The following is a 13,740-nucleotide window of genomic DNA, read 5'->3' as shown; positions in this document are numbered from 1 at the left end:
ATTCTGCTATATTCTGCGTTTTCACCCGATGCAGTTGCGGCCAGGCTGCACACTTTCGCACCCATAGCACCACAGGAAAAGGTGTAGTTATTTCCCGCGGTGCTGCCAGCGATAATGTGTAAAACATTATGGCCCACAGCGCTGCTGGGACATTACCCCACCCACACTCCTCTCCTTCCACTAATTTGAATAGTACCACCACAATGCAGCTAGTATCGCATGCGATAGAGCATTGTCACCCTTGATAAGGCCCTAACGCATGCAATAAGGCCCTAACACGGTTTGATGAATGACCCTGTATGTCGGATAAATTATATCCGGCCAAGGGCCCAATTCACTAAGCAATTTTCCCATAGACACAGAATGGGAGAAAAGCCTTAGTAAATCAAGGCCCAAGTTACTTAAAGCCATCTTTCAATATTGGGCTCCTAATGATTTAAAAAGTCACATAAACTTGTTCTAATATCTCCCAAACACCAATAAACTATTTCAAAATAGCAGACACATGAAATAATACCCCAAAATGTAAAATAACAAATACTTACATAATTAAAAATTCTCCAGATTTCCATACCATTAAATAAATAAATACCTGGTATCTTTTGATTTCCCAGAGATTTTTGTGAATTTGGGTGAAGGGGGCCACACAATATTTATCCTCTCTCTCTCTCTCCTTCATATACATTGGCACTCTCTCTTTCATATACATGCAGGCTCTCACACACACATTTAGGATCTTTCTGTTTCTCATATACACATGCAGTCTCACACATGCAAGCTCTCTCTCATACACATCCAAAGGCTCTCACGCACACATGCAGGCACACTTTATCTCTCATACACTGCGGCTCTCATACACATTCAAGCGCTCTCTCCTATATACACATAGTCGTTCTATCTGATACACACACAGGCACTTTCATGCACATATATAGGCTCTCTCTTTTTCATATACACATGCAGACTCTCTCTCTCTCATGCAGATATGCAGGCTCTCTCTCTTCCTCATACAGACATGCAGGCTCTCACTCTCATGCACATATGCAGGTGCTTTCTCATATAGACATGCAGGTTTTTTCTCTTTCATACACACATGCAGGCTGTCACTCACTCTCATACACACATGCTGCTCTCACACACATGCAGGTGCTCTTTCTCATGCACACATACAGGCTCTCTTTCTCTTATACACACACACACACCTTTCAGGCATCCTCCTTTCTTCTGGGCCTTGGCCGTGCCTGTGTGACTCCTTATTTACTACCAGAGGGGAGGTGGGAGGAGGTCACCCTGGAATCACCAGATACGCCCTTCTGCTGATTGCGCAGACCTTACTTCAGGTTGGGCTCTGTCATGGCCCTGCCGAGACCTCCCTCGGGCTGCATCGAGTTGGACGCAATCAAGGCCCCGCCAAGGCCTCCCTTGGGCAGCGGTGGGTTGGGCTCCATTGCAGCTTCACCGAGACCTCCCTCAAGCCATGTTGGGTTGGGCTCCATCGAGGCCCCACTGAGGACTCCCTTGGGCAGTGGCGAGTTGGACTCCGTTGCAGCCTCAGTGAGACCTCCCTCGAGCCGCGTTGGGTTGGGCTCCATCTAGGCCCCGCTGAGACCTCCCTCAAGCAGCAACAGATTGGACTCCGTAGCGGCTCTGCCGAGACTCCCTCAGGCCACATCGGGTTGGGCTCCATCGCGGCTATCCCAAAGACCTTGTACCTCGGCAAACCCTCTCAGCAGAAGCTGACATGACAACCACATGACCAGTATGACCGGCCCACCGGGGGATGCCCAATCTCTCAATAGGCCGATCCACCCCTGGTCCTGGTAAGACCTCACTTGGAATACTGCATACAATTCTGGAGACCTCATCTTCAAAAGGATATAAAAAAGATGGAGTCAGGCCAGAGGGTGGCCACTAAAATGGTCAGTGGTCTTTATTCTAAAGAATATGGAGATAGATTTAAAGAGCTAAACATGTATACCCTAGAGGAAAGGTGAAATAGGGGAGAAAATAAACCAATTTGGTTCTCAAAGGAGGTGACTGCAAAAATAAAGGCAAAAAGATCAGCATTCAAGAAGTATAAAGGTTCCCAAAAAGAGGAACACAGGGATCAATACCTGGTGAAAATGAGGGAGACAAAGAAAGAAATCAGAAAAGCAAAATGTCAAGCAGAAGAAAGGATTGCCCATGAGATAGATATAGTATACTTGGTAGATATAGTATACTTGGATTTTCAGAAGGTGTTTGACAAAGTTCCTCATGAGAGGCTTCTAGGAAAAGTAAAAAATCATGGGATAGGTGGTGATGCCCTTTCATGGATTGCAAACTGGCTAAAAGACAGGAAACAGAGTAGGATTAAATGGACAATTTTCTCAGTGGAAGGGAGTGGACAGTGGAGTGCCTCAGGGATCTGTATTGGGACCCTTACTTTTCAATATATTTATAAATGATCTGGAAAGAAATACGACGAGTGAGATAATCAAATTTGCAGATGACACAAAATTGTTCAGAGTAGTTAAATCACAAGCAGATTGTGATAAATTGCAGGAAGGCCTTGTGAGACTGGAAAATTGGGCATCCAAATGGCAGATGAAATTTAATGTGGATAAGTGCAAGGTGATGCATATAGGGAAAAATAACCCATGCTATAATTACACAGTGTTGGGTTCCATATTAGGTGCTACAACCCAAGAAAGAGATCTAGGCATCATAGTGGATAACACATTGAAATCGTAGGTACAGTGTGCTGCGGTAGTCATAAAAGCAAACAGAATGTTGGGAATTATTAGAAAGGGAATGGTGAATAAAACGGAAAATGTCATAATGCCTCTGTATCGCTCCATGGTGAGACCGCACCTTGAATACTGTGTACAATTCTGGTCGCCGCATCTCAAAAAAGATATAATTGCGATGGAGAAGGTACAGAGAAGGGCTACCAAAATGATAAGGGGAATGGAACAACTCCCCTATGAGGAAAGACTAAAGAGGTTAGGACTTTTCAGCTTGGAGAAGAGACTGAGGGGGATATGATAGAGGTGTTTAAAATCATGAGAGTTCTAGAACGGGTAGATGTGAATCGGTTATTTACTGTTTCGGATAGTAGAAAGATTAGGGGGCACTCCATGAAGTTAGCATGGGGCACATTTAAAACTAATCGGAGAAAGTTCTTTTTTACTCAACGCACAATTAAACTCTGGAATTTGTCGCCAGAGGATGTGGTTAGTGCAGTTAGTATAGCTGTGTTTAAAAAAGGATTGGATAAGTTCTTGGAGGAGAAGTCCATTACCTGCTATTAAGTTCACTTAGAGAATAGCCACTGCCATTAGCAATGGTAACATGGAATAGACTTAGTTTTTGGGTACTTGCCAGGTTCTTATGGCCTGGATTGGCCACTGTTGGAAACAGGATGCTGGGCTTGATGGACCCTTGGTCTGACCCAGTATGGTATTTTCTTATGTTCTTATGAGATAAAGAGAGGTGACAAAACATTTTTCAGATATTTAAGAGAGAGAAGGAAAGCCCGAAATGGTATAGTGAAATTGAAAGGTGACGTGGAGCAATGTGCCAAGACAGACAAGGAAATGGCGGAAAAATTAAACAAATTATTCAGTTCTGTGTTCACTAAAGAAGACCCTGGAGAAGGACCGTTGTTGGTTGACAAGACCGTAGAAGGGCATGGGCTAGACACAACTCCTTTTGAGGAGTGTAGTAATGAGAAGAGCTAGGAAAACTGAATGTGGACAAGGCCATTGGGCCGGATAAGGTACATCCCAGGATACTACATGAACTCAGAGATGTCCTGGCGGGTCTGCTAAATAACCTGTTCAATAGATCTCTGGAAACAGGAGTGGTGCCTTGAGACTGGAGAAGAGCGGTTGAGGTCCTGATTCATAAGAATGGTAGCAGAGAGGAGGCTGGAAGCTACAGGCCAGTTAGCCTCAATTCAGTGGTGGGAAAATTAATGGAGACACTGCTGAACTATCTACAATCTGCTAAATTGCTGGACCCGAGGCAGCATGGATTCACCAGAGGAAGGTCCTGTCAGAGATATGATTGATTTTTTCAATTGGGTGACTAAAGAATTGGATCGAGGAAGAGCACTCGGTGTCATCTATATGGATTTCAGCAAAGCTTTTGATACCTTTCCACATAGGAGGCTTATGAACCAAATGAGAAGCTTCGGTGTGAGCGCAAGTTGGTGGAATGGATTACAAACTGGTTGACTGATAGGAGACAGCATGTAATGGTTAATGGAACCTACTCTGAAGAGAGAGCCGTGTTAAGTGGAGTGCCACAGGGATCGGTATTGGGACTGGTTCTGTTCAATATCTTTGTGAGCAACATTGCAGAATGGATAGAAGGTAAAGTTTGTCTATTTGTAGATGATACCAAGATCTGCAACAGAGTGGACACGCCAGAAGGAGTAGACAGAATGAAAAGTGATTTACGAAGGCTTGAAGAGTGGTCGAAGATTTGGCAGCTGGGATTCAATGCCAAGAAGCGCAGAATCATGTATCTGAGATACGATAATCCAAAAGAGTGGTATGAGATTGGGGGGAGGGGGGAAGGCTGATGTGCATGGTGTTGTGTCCGTCGGTTCCCGACGCCCTCTCTCCGCCCTCCTTACATCTTTGGCGCCTCCCTCTTCGCCGCAGAAAGATAGGATGCCGCAGCATTCTTCTGCCAAAGTCCTCCGGTGTCCCCGGACCAGCTAGATGCTGCAAACCGCCATGTCTCCTGGAGGCCTAGGAGCACGCGCGCGGCACGGCCCCGACTGAAGTACCGGCGATGGCGCGAACCTCGGGGGCGTCCCCCGAAGATGACGTCACCCGCGACGGATATATAAGGTCTTAGAATTTGCTAACAGATTGAGATAGCAAGGGTTACTCTACCTAAGCTACTCTGCCTCCTCGGACTTACTAGGGGTGCCCGCTCCTCGGGGGCCTCGCTCTCTTCTTTGTTTTTCAGGTGACAGTCTGGAACCGGTACTCGCTCCTCAAGGGCCCTCGTTCCCAGACTTACTCGGTACTCTCTTCTGCCTGGAAGTCATCACTGCCAACTACATCAGTGAGTTACCATCGCTCTCTCAGAGCTTTCCCTGGAACCAGGTACTCGATCCTCGAGGGCCTATACATTCCAGCTCCTGGGCTTCTATGAGACATAATGTGAGTGTTACCATCAGATTCGGTACATGAACTCTGCATACCCTGCCTACTCACTACATTTCAGTTTCTCTACAACTCAGCCTCCAGGGATCGCTGTTCCAGTATCTGAGGGACTATAGCCCAGCTGGACATTCCAGCTCACTACTGCCACCTCAGGTGGTTCAATATACTATCTAATAAAAGAACTAGTGTGTGTCTGTCTCCATACTCTGAGCCTGATCGGTGGTCTCTCTCGGGATCTTCCCCCGGGGGCATGGTCATCTGCCACCGGTCCAAGGATCCACCCACAACTCTTCTAATTAACAACAGATTGCTAACTCCAAGCAGACTGTTAACTCCGAACGGAACACACGGACCAAGAGCAGGACCTTAGGGTGATAGTTTCTGGCGATCTGAAGATGGCAATGCAATGTGTCAAGGCGATAGCTAAAGCCAGAAGAATGCTGGGCTGCATAGAGAGAGGCACAACTAGTAAGAAAATGGAGGTGGTGTTGACCTTGTTCAGGTCCTTGGTGAGGCCTCACCTGGAGTATTGTGTTTAATTCTGGAGCCCTTATTTCAAATGGGATAGAGACAGGATGGAGGCGGAACAAAGAAGAGCTACCAAAATGGTGTGGGGGTCGGTATCAGAAAACCTATGAGGAGAGACTGAAGGATATGAACATGTATACCCTGGAAGAGAGGAGGCAGAGGGGTGATGTGTTACAGACCTTCAGATACCTAAAAGGTTTTAATGATGTGCAAGCACCAAACCTTTTCCATTGGAAAGAAATCAGTAGAACTAGGGGTCACGAAATGAAACTCCAAGGAGGATGCCTCAGAACCAACGTCAGAAAATATTTCTTCATGGCGAAGGCAGTGGATGCCTGGAATGCCCTTCCAGAGGAGGTGGTGAAAACCAAAACAGTGAAAGAATTCAAAAGGGCATGGGATAAATACTATGGAACCCTAAAGGCTGAAGGATGGAAATGAAGAAAAGAATGCATGGAGTAAGTTGATGGTGCGTTGGTTATTACCCTTAACCAATAAGCCTTGATACTGTTAATGCAACTCAAACATTGCTTTCTGCTTCAACGGTAGGGGGAAAAGGGGAATTGGATTCACCCAGCAACCGAGGGCCACAACTTTTACAGTCTGGGGAAACAAGTGAAGAGGTAACTTGCTGATGCGGCGGTTACTACTCTTAACCAATAAGACTATTATTTTGATGCAACTCAAACATTGCTCTCTGCTTCAACAGCAAATCAGTAGAACTAGGGGTCACAAAATGAAACTCCAAGGAGGACGCCTCAGAACCAATGTCAGAAAATATTTCTTCATGGCGAGGGCAGTGGATGCCTGGAATGCCCTTCCAGAGGAGGTGGTGAAAACTGTTTAAAGAATAAAATCAAAGAATATATAAGTAGACATGATTTAATGGAACACAGTCAACACGGACTTACCCAAGGGAAGTCTTGCCTCATAAATCTGCTTCATTTTTTTGAAGGAGTTAATAAACATGTAGATAAAGGTGAACCAGAAGATGTAGTGTATTTAGATTTTCAGAAGGCATTTGACAAAGTCCTTTATGAGAGGCTTCTAAGAAAACTAAAATATCATGGGATAGAAAGAAATACCTTTTGAGGATTTCAAACTGGTTAAAGGACAGGAAACAGAGAGTAGGATTAAATGGACAATTTTCTCAGTGGAGGGAACTGGGCAGTGAAGTGCCTCAGGAATCTGTACTTGGACCGGTGCTTTTCAATATATTTATAAATGATCTGGAACGGAATACGATGAGTAAGGTTATCAAATTTGCAGATGATACAAAATTATTCAGCATAGTTAAATCACAAGTGGATTGTGATAAATGCAGGAGGACCTTGTGAGACTAGAAGATTGGGCATCCAAAATGGCAGATGAAATTTAATGTGGACAAGTGCAAGGTGATGCATATAGGGAAAAATAACCCATGCTGTAGTTGTTATGGAGTCTCTATTTAGTGGACCCTTAGACTGGGAGAAGGTATTCAAGTATCTCTGTTAATAAGCAGGTCGGGAGGCAAATGTCAGGCAGGCTGTGGACAATACTCTTCACCCTGGAAGCTGGAGCTCCCCCAGGAGAAGCCTGTAGGAGCCCAGCCGCTGGGACTTAGGTGAGGTTCATTCACCCTGGAGACCGAAGCCCCCCCCCGGGAGGAGCCCATAGGGACCCGGCCGCTGGAACTTAGGCGAGTAGTGGAACCGGGACAGGAACAGGCAGACTGAAGAACTGGAACCAGACTGATACAGTAGCAGGGCTCGGGAACTGGAACCAGGCAGGAACAGTAGCAGGACTGTAACAAGACTCGGGTACTGGAACCAGGCAGGAACTGTAGCAGGACACGGGTACTGGAACCAGGCAGGAACTGTAGCAAGCAGGCAGGCAGGGAGGCAGGCTCTGTAGCAAGCAGGCAGGCAGGCCAGGCAGGCAGGCAGGCTCTGTAGCAAGCAGGCAGGCAGGCAGGTTCTGTAGCAAGCAGGTTCTGTAACAAGCAGGCAGGTACGGAGCGAATTCGAGACAGGCAACCCACTCCGGGGCTCGAAGCAACTGGGAACAGCAAGGTAACCCCGTTGCAAGGCAAAGTCTGGATGTCCGCGGCCGGCTTATCTAGGCCGCGGCATCTGACGTCAGGAACTGGGCGGAGCTACCAATGGTGGGAATGGGCCTAGAAAAATGCCCAAGTTGCGCTCGCGCACCTATTTATTTATTTATTTATTTTTTGTTTTTTTATACCGATCTTCCTACATTAGATGCAAATCAAACCGGTTTACAAAGAACAGAAACTTGCCAGACGGCCTTACATGGAACAATGAACATTTAAGCAACTTTAAGTAATAGTGAGAAGAAAAACTAAATATACAATTTAAATTACATAGTAATCAAGGTAGATAAGAATTGGATTGGATTACATAGTAATGAAGGTCATAAGTGATAAAAGTCTAGTAAATGTATAATTCAAAATTTGTTGTTCTTGTACTAGGCTTAGTTAGGGATCAGGTATGTATAAAAAGGAGTGGGGAAAAGCGGAAGACATAAATGCAGGCATCCATCTGGGAGTCATCGGCGGTGTTGCCCCCGCAGGGATGCCACCCAACAGGCCGGGAACTGGGCCACCAGAAGTGGAGACGAGTCCAGAAAGTCGGAGGTAAGGGCCTGGTCGTGGCACTCGCGACCGGGACCGTAACAGTAGTTACACGATGTTTGGTTCCATATTTGGAGTTACTACTCAGGAAAGAGATCTAGGCATCATAGTGGATAATACATTGGAATTGTCGGCTCAGTGTGCTGCAGCAGTTAAAGCAAACAGAATGTTAGGAATTATTAGGAAGGGAATGGTGAATAAAACGGAAAATGTCATAATGCCTCTGTATTGCTCCATGATGAGACCGCACCTTGAATACTGTGTACATTTTTGGTCACCACATCTCAAAAAAGATATAGCTGCACTAGAGAAGATACAGAGAAGGGTGACCAAAATGATAAAGGGGATGGAACAGTTCCCCTATGAGGAAAGGCTGAAGAGGATCGAGTGTGGCTCTTTAGAGTCTTAGGCAGCTCCTTCATTTTCCAGGCCTTAGGCCACAATGGTAGCTATTTTCCTGGTTGTGATCTGGTTTAAGGAAATGTTAACAGAGGTCATGCCCATCATTAATGGACATCTTCCTACCACATATACAGTCTTTGAAACCATTTACTGTGGGCTTCTAGGAGCTAGACATAATGTGAAGAAAAGTTTTCTTTTTTTTTCTTTTAAATAGTACTGAAAAGTGCTGTTTCAGGGCCTGCCAAAGTAGTGAGAATCTTAATAATTGAAAAGTTTACAAAAAAATTTCTGAGAGATAGGTTACACATTTGTGTTGATGCTTGGACAAAGAAAGGGGCTCATGATGCAATGCCGACATGGGAATTCCTGCACATTCTCAGAAGAGCAAAAGTTCTGAGAATTTAGAGAGAAGGCTCCATTCCGTGCTGTCAGATGATATCATTCCATGTGTCATGGCTAATTCAGCCCTGCTTGTCAATGGAGAATAAAAATGTAACCTCTAGGTTAGCGTCCCCACCCAGGACCAAAATAGACCACACCTCAATTCTGAGTTTAAGGTATCAACATCCTCACATGCTGTCAATCAATCTAATGCCCAAGATTCCCTATCAGGAAGGAAGATCACTTCCTAGGCTCTAAGCATTATTTAAGTTTTAATCCCATATTTAAGTTTCTTGAAAACAGCAGTAATAATTACACTGGAAGCAATTGATGGTTTCCAGCTTAACTTTTACTGATGGATGATGAAATTTGTTAAAGTCTCTTTACAGTATGAGCTATTTACATAGTCCAAGTTCACAAATTAGAGATTTAATACATTTGTGACTTTTCTTCACTAGGGGCCCAATATTCAGTAAAATGGTGAGCAGACAAGTTATCTGGCTGCAGTTGGTGGGATAATTTGTCCTGGATATTCTGGATAGCTCTGATTAAAGCTATCCCGCCAACTGTAGCCAGATAATTTTAAACTTAACCACTCAGATTTTGAATATTTCCACTTTGGTGTAAAGTTATCCGGGTATTATTAGGCAGATAGCTTTAGTCTTAACTGGCTATATTCAAAAAAATATAACCAGTTAAGTGGTGATGTAAAGCTTAAAAAAAAAAGATTGAGGCCTACTGACAAAAATGAGTTCCTGGGCCCTAAGGTACTTAGATAAAACAAAGTGAGAGTTCTTCAAAGAAAAGGGGAAAAAAGACAAATAAGAGACAGGAAGGGTGGAAAACTTCCTCCTCAGTAACCAAAAGGTTTCTCAAGCAAATGGTGAAACAGGTGAAAGAGCCCTGTCTCCTTCACTGCACCAAGATTTCACTCCAGAGATCCAAGGGCCCTTCCCTGGAAAGAAAACCCAAGAGGGAACTGGAAAGGAGCATGCTGCCCCTAGGAGGGTCAACTCAAAAGTCCACACAGTAAAATGGTGGCTGGGGTTTATGTAGGATGAGAGCTCACCATTTGCAGCTCCCATACGAGGGGGGGACTAAATCCCACACTAAAACTAACTCTATTACTCCCATACTAGATGGACTATTCCTGCTGGCAGAGATCTTTTAGGTTCTCTACACTAATAAACTAACTGAGCGTGCTGCATCATTCACTTTCTGTTACAGACAGCTTTCTGCCATCAACTGTTTGACGTGCTATGTCACTGGCTGCATTGTGCCATTGACGGTCCATTATTGGCAGAGGATGTTGCATCGTTCATTGTCCATTATAAGCAGAATGCGCATTGCCAATAAACAATTACAAAAAAATTACAAAAAAAAAAACCTGTTAATTTATGCAACTATGTTTTAATTGTCTATTTTCTGTTTGATTTTTGTAAACCGTTATGATGGCTGCACCGAATGACGGTATATAAAACTGAACAAATAAATAAATGTCACCAACATTCCATTGTAAGCAGCATGGTGAATCACTTCCTTTTCTCTGCTAACCTGTTTTTTTGCTCTCAGTTCCATGTTCATAGTCTCAGTGTACACAGTACGCCTGGGTGCATATCAGCTCGGCTACTCCAACAACAACGAGATCATTTGTGATGTGGAAAATGTCATAATTAACTCAAACTATACCTGGGATGCGTACTCCATTGGAGACATTGCACTGGTGGAGCTCCAGATTCCTGTGAATTTCACGGATTTTATCCTCCCCATCTGTTTGCCTGCTGCCTCTGTCCAGTTCCCCGCAGGTCTCTTCTGCTGGGTGACAGGCTGGGGAGATGTTAACTCAGGAGGTAAGGAGACATAAAATACACCTAGCATACATCCAATGAATGTTACAAAAGGCCTAATGCCATATGGTTTCCAATTGTCTTTTTGCAGCTTTCCCCCTCCCTTTTAGCTAGGGTTTTTTTTTTTTTTTGCCCGTTAATCCTTTAGGGGTGGGTTTGGTAGACAGCAGCTCAAAGAAATAAAATATTTAGCTCCAGTTATTTTTTTTCAGCCAGGTTTTAGGCTGAATGCTGTATAACCTTCAGTTTTTGCCACTCCTTAATTTCTTGTCATGGTGCTAGGGCAATTAGAAACTCCAGCCGAAGTAAAACAAATCTGAAGCGCCACTCTAAGAGGGAGAGGCCCAGTTTGGCTTCCTGTCCCGGTTCCTTGTCCTGGTATAGTATGAGGTCAGGGGGCCAGCAGAAGCACCTTTTCGGAACTGGGTCCCAAGGCTGTTTCTGTATCTTTCTGCCACTTTTTCTTGGTCTGTAATTGCATCTTTTGATACTTGAGGATCTCAGTGTTGGGGAATTCTAAGCATTGCAACCAGTGGTTCTTAAAGATTTAAGCCCTGGCTGGGTGACACATTTTATTATCTCATGAGGGGTATTACCAGCCTCTTTGGGCTCTTCATGACAGACGTGTTGGCTGGTCCCCTATAGTATTGATTGCAAACTCTGAAGTTATTCTGAGAATGAACAAAGGAAGGGGCAGTGCTAATAACCTTGGGCTCTTGGCTCAGAGAATGTTTTCAGGAGCCCCTCCAGGACTATTAAGTTACTGAGCCGTGCCAGGACCACAAAGACCAATTATGGGAAGTGGGTTATACATAGCAAGGTAGATCCCAAAACCAGCTGGGATGTTGACAGACAGGGGGCCTGGCACAGTGAGACAGCTGTGAAGATCAACCAGGCCAGTTAGCAGCAGGTCCAGAGCTGGGACCAGGCTGAGGGGCAGGCCTGCCCAGTGTGGACTGTCATATGGAAAATTAGTAGGACTGTGACAAATGATATGCTGATAACAAAAGAATTTATTCTGGAGATAATAAAACTCCAGAATGAAGCTGGGGAGAACCAGGTCTTTGGCATACTGAGTATGTTGTCCATCCTGTGTCATTCATGTTTTGTACATAAATGTTAGAAAAATGCACCCTTATTTCCCCAAATGTTCTTGTATGTCTGCTGCATGAGAAGGAAGGGTGGATGAGGAGGGCTATGAGAATACCAGGGGCCAGAGGAGGGTCCGATGCCTGTGTTAAAAAGCCAATTTTTCTATCATAGCACCAATCAATGCATCTCCCGCAGCATCAACACTGTAAAATAAAACAGTAGATTATTTTGTCATTGCACTAATCATCACATTTCACATGGTAGTGGTGTTGTAGTGTAGAATATTCTAGCACAGCACCGAGGAGCATGTTTCTCACAGTATCCATGCTGTAGAATAGAATAGTGGACTATTCTAACACAAAACCAATCAGTGCATTTCCCACAGTGTCTATGCTGTAGAATAGATTTATGAATTATTCTATACACTCAGATGCCACTATTATATCATGGTATAGTAACTCTTAATGCAGACATTGCTCATTTTTAATATTTTGTTTTTCCTTCCCCAGAGAATCTCGCATTCCCTATGACTCTCCAGGAGGTGATGATCCCCCTCATAGACACCATAACTTGTGATTACCTTTACCACATTAACTCAAGTGTAGACACCAGTATAAGGCTAATCCAGGATGGAATGATATGTGCAGGTTATGAAGAAGGGAAAAAGGATTCATGCCAGGTGAGTTCCTCCCAGGGAAAACCACTTACAATGGAGTCATTCTGCTATTAATAAGAGGAATTCTTTGACATCTCAAACAGAAAGTTAAATTTTATGTTTCAGAGCTAAAATAGTGTGATTCTATTATTAATAAGTGAGAATTATTATGGAGATAAAAGGGTGACTGAGTTTTCTTTTTGTATTTCCAGGGTGACTCTGGAGGTCCCCTTGTCTGCGAGCAGGATGGAGTCTGGCTCTTGGCTGGCATTGTCAGTTTTGGAGATGGTTGTGCCTGGGTGAACCGCCCTGGCGTCTACACAGAGGTCACCGCTTATACAGAATGGATCAAGCAGGTCGTACCAGATGTAGCAGACAACGTGATGAACGTGAAAATCACAGCAGCAGTGAACAACCTGGCTTACCTGATGTCCCCAATCGACTCCAGCAGCACCAAGCCTAACCTCCCCTTTCTTTTCCTCTTTCTCCTCCTCATTGGTGGATGGGTGTTAAATCCACCCGCAGCCTAGGGGGTATATATTGCTTTGACACCGGGCTCCTGAGAGACCATCTAACACATCCAAGATGGCTTTGGAATTTCTGAGGATCTCCAGCAGAGTCTTGAGGGCACAGACAGATTCAGAACAGCACCTGCAAGTGTGCTTAGTCCTGACCTCTAAACAGAGGGAAGAGAAACAGTGACTGAATCCATCAAACTTATTTATCACTAGCGGGCCGATACAGAAAAACCCGCGGGAGAGCCGGAGAGCGCCCACTCTCCCGACGTGCGCCCAGGCCACTCTCATGGGCGCGCGATTCAGTAAAAAAATATATGTAAATGAGGGCCCGCGGTAAAAGGAGGCGCTAGGGACACTTGCGCGTCCCTAGCGCCTCCTTTTTGACAGAAGCGGTGGCTGTCAGTGGGTTTGACAGCTGATGCTCAATTTTTCCGGCGTCGGTTCTCGAACCCCTGACAGCCACGTGTTCGGAAAACGGACGCCGTCAAAATTGAGCGTCCGTCTTCCAACCCGCAGGGTT

General features: G+C 44.8%; 1 protein-coding gene across 1 annotated transcript in view; it reads left to right on the top strand.

The window, feature by feature from the left end:
- LOC115094691 (transmembrane protease serine 9-like) overlaps window positions 1–13,538 on the top strand; it is a 98,952-nt gene extending 85,414 nt beyond the window's left edge. Inside the window, exons 10-12 of the mRNA XM_029607942.1 lie at window positions 10,681–10,958; window positions 12,557–12,726; window positions 12,915–13,538. Of these exons, the coding sequence (XP_029463802.1) occupies window positions 10,681–10,958; window positions 12,557–12,726; window positions 12,915–13,232 (766 nt within the window). The 3' untranslated portion in view covers window positions 13,233–13,538. The remainder of the gene's footprint in view (window positions 1–10,680; window positions 10,959–12,556; window positions 12,727–12,914) is intronic.
- Window positions 13,539–13,740: the final 202 nt, after the last annotated feature.

Source organism: Rhinatrema bivittatum, chromosome 6 (genome assembly GCF_901001135.1).
Source record: "Rhinatrema bivittatum chromosome 6, aRhiBiv1.1, whole genome shotgun sequence".
Classification (NCBI taxonomy): Eukaryota; Metazoa; Chordata; class Amphibia; order Gymnophiona; family Rhinatrematidae; genus Rhinatrema; species Rhinatrema bivittatum.
Note: the sequence above shows the minus strand (reverse complement) of the source record. Positions and strands in the feature narration are given on the sequence as shown.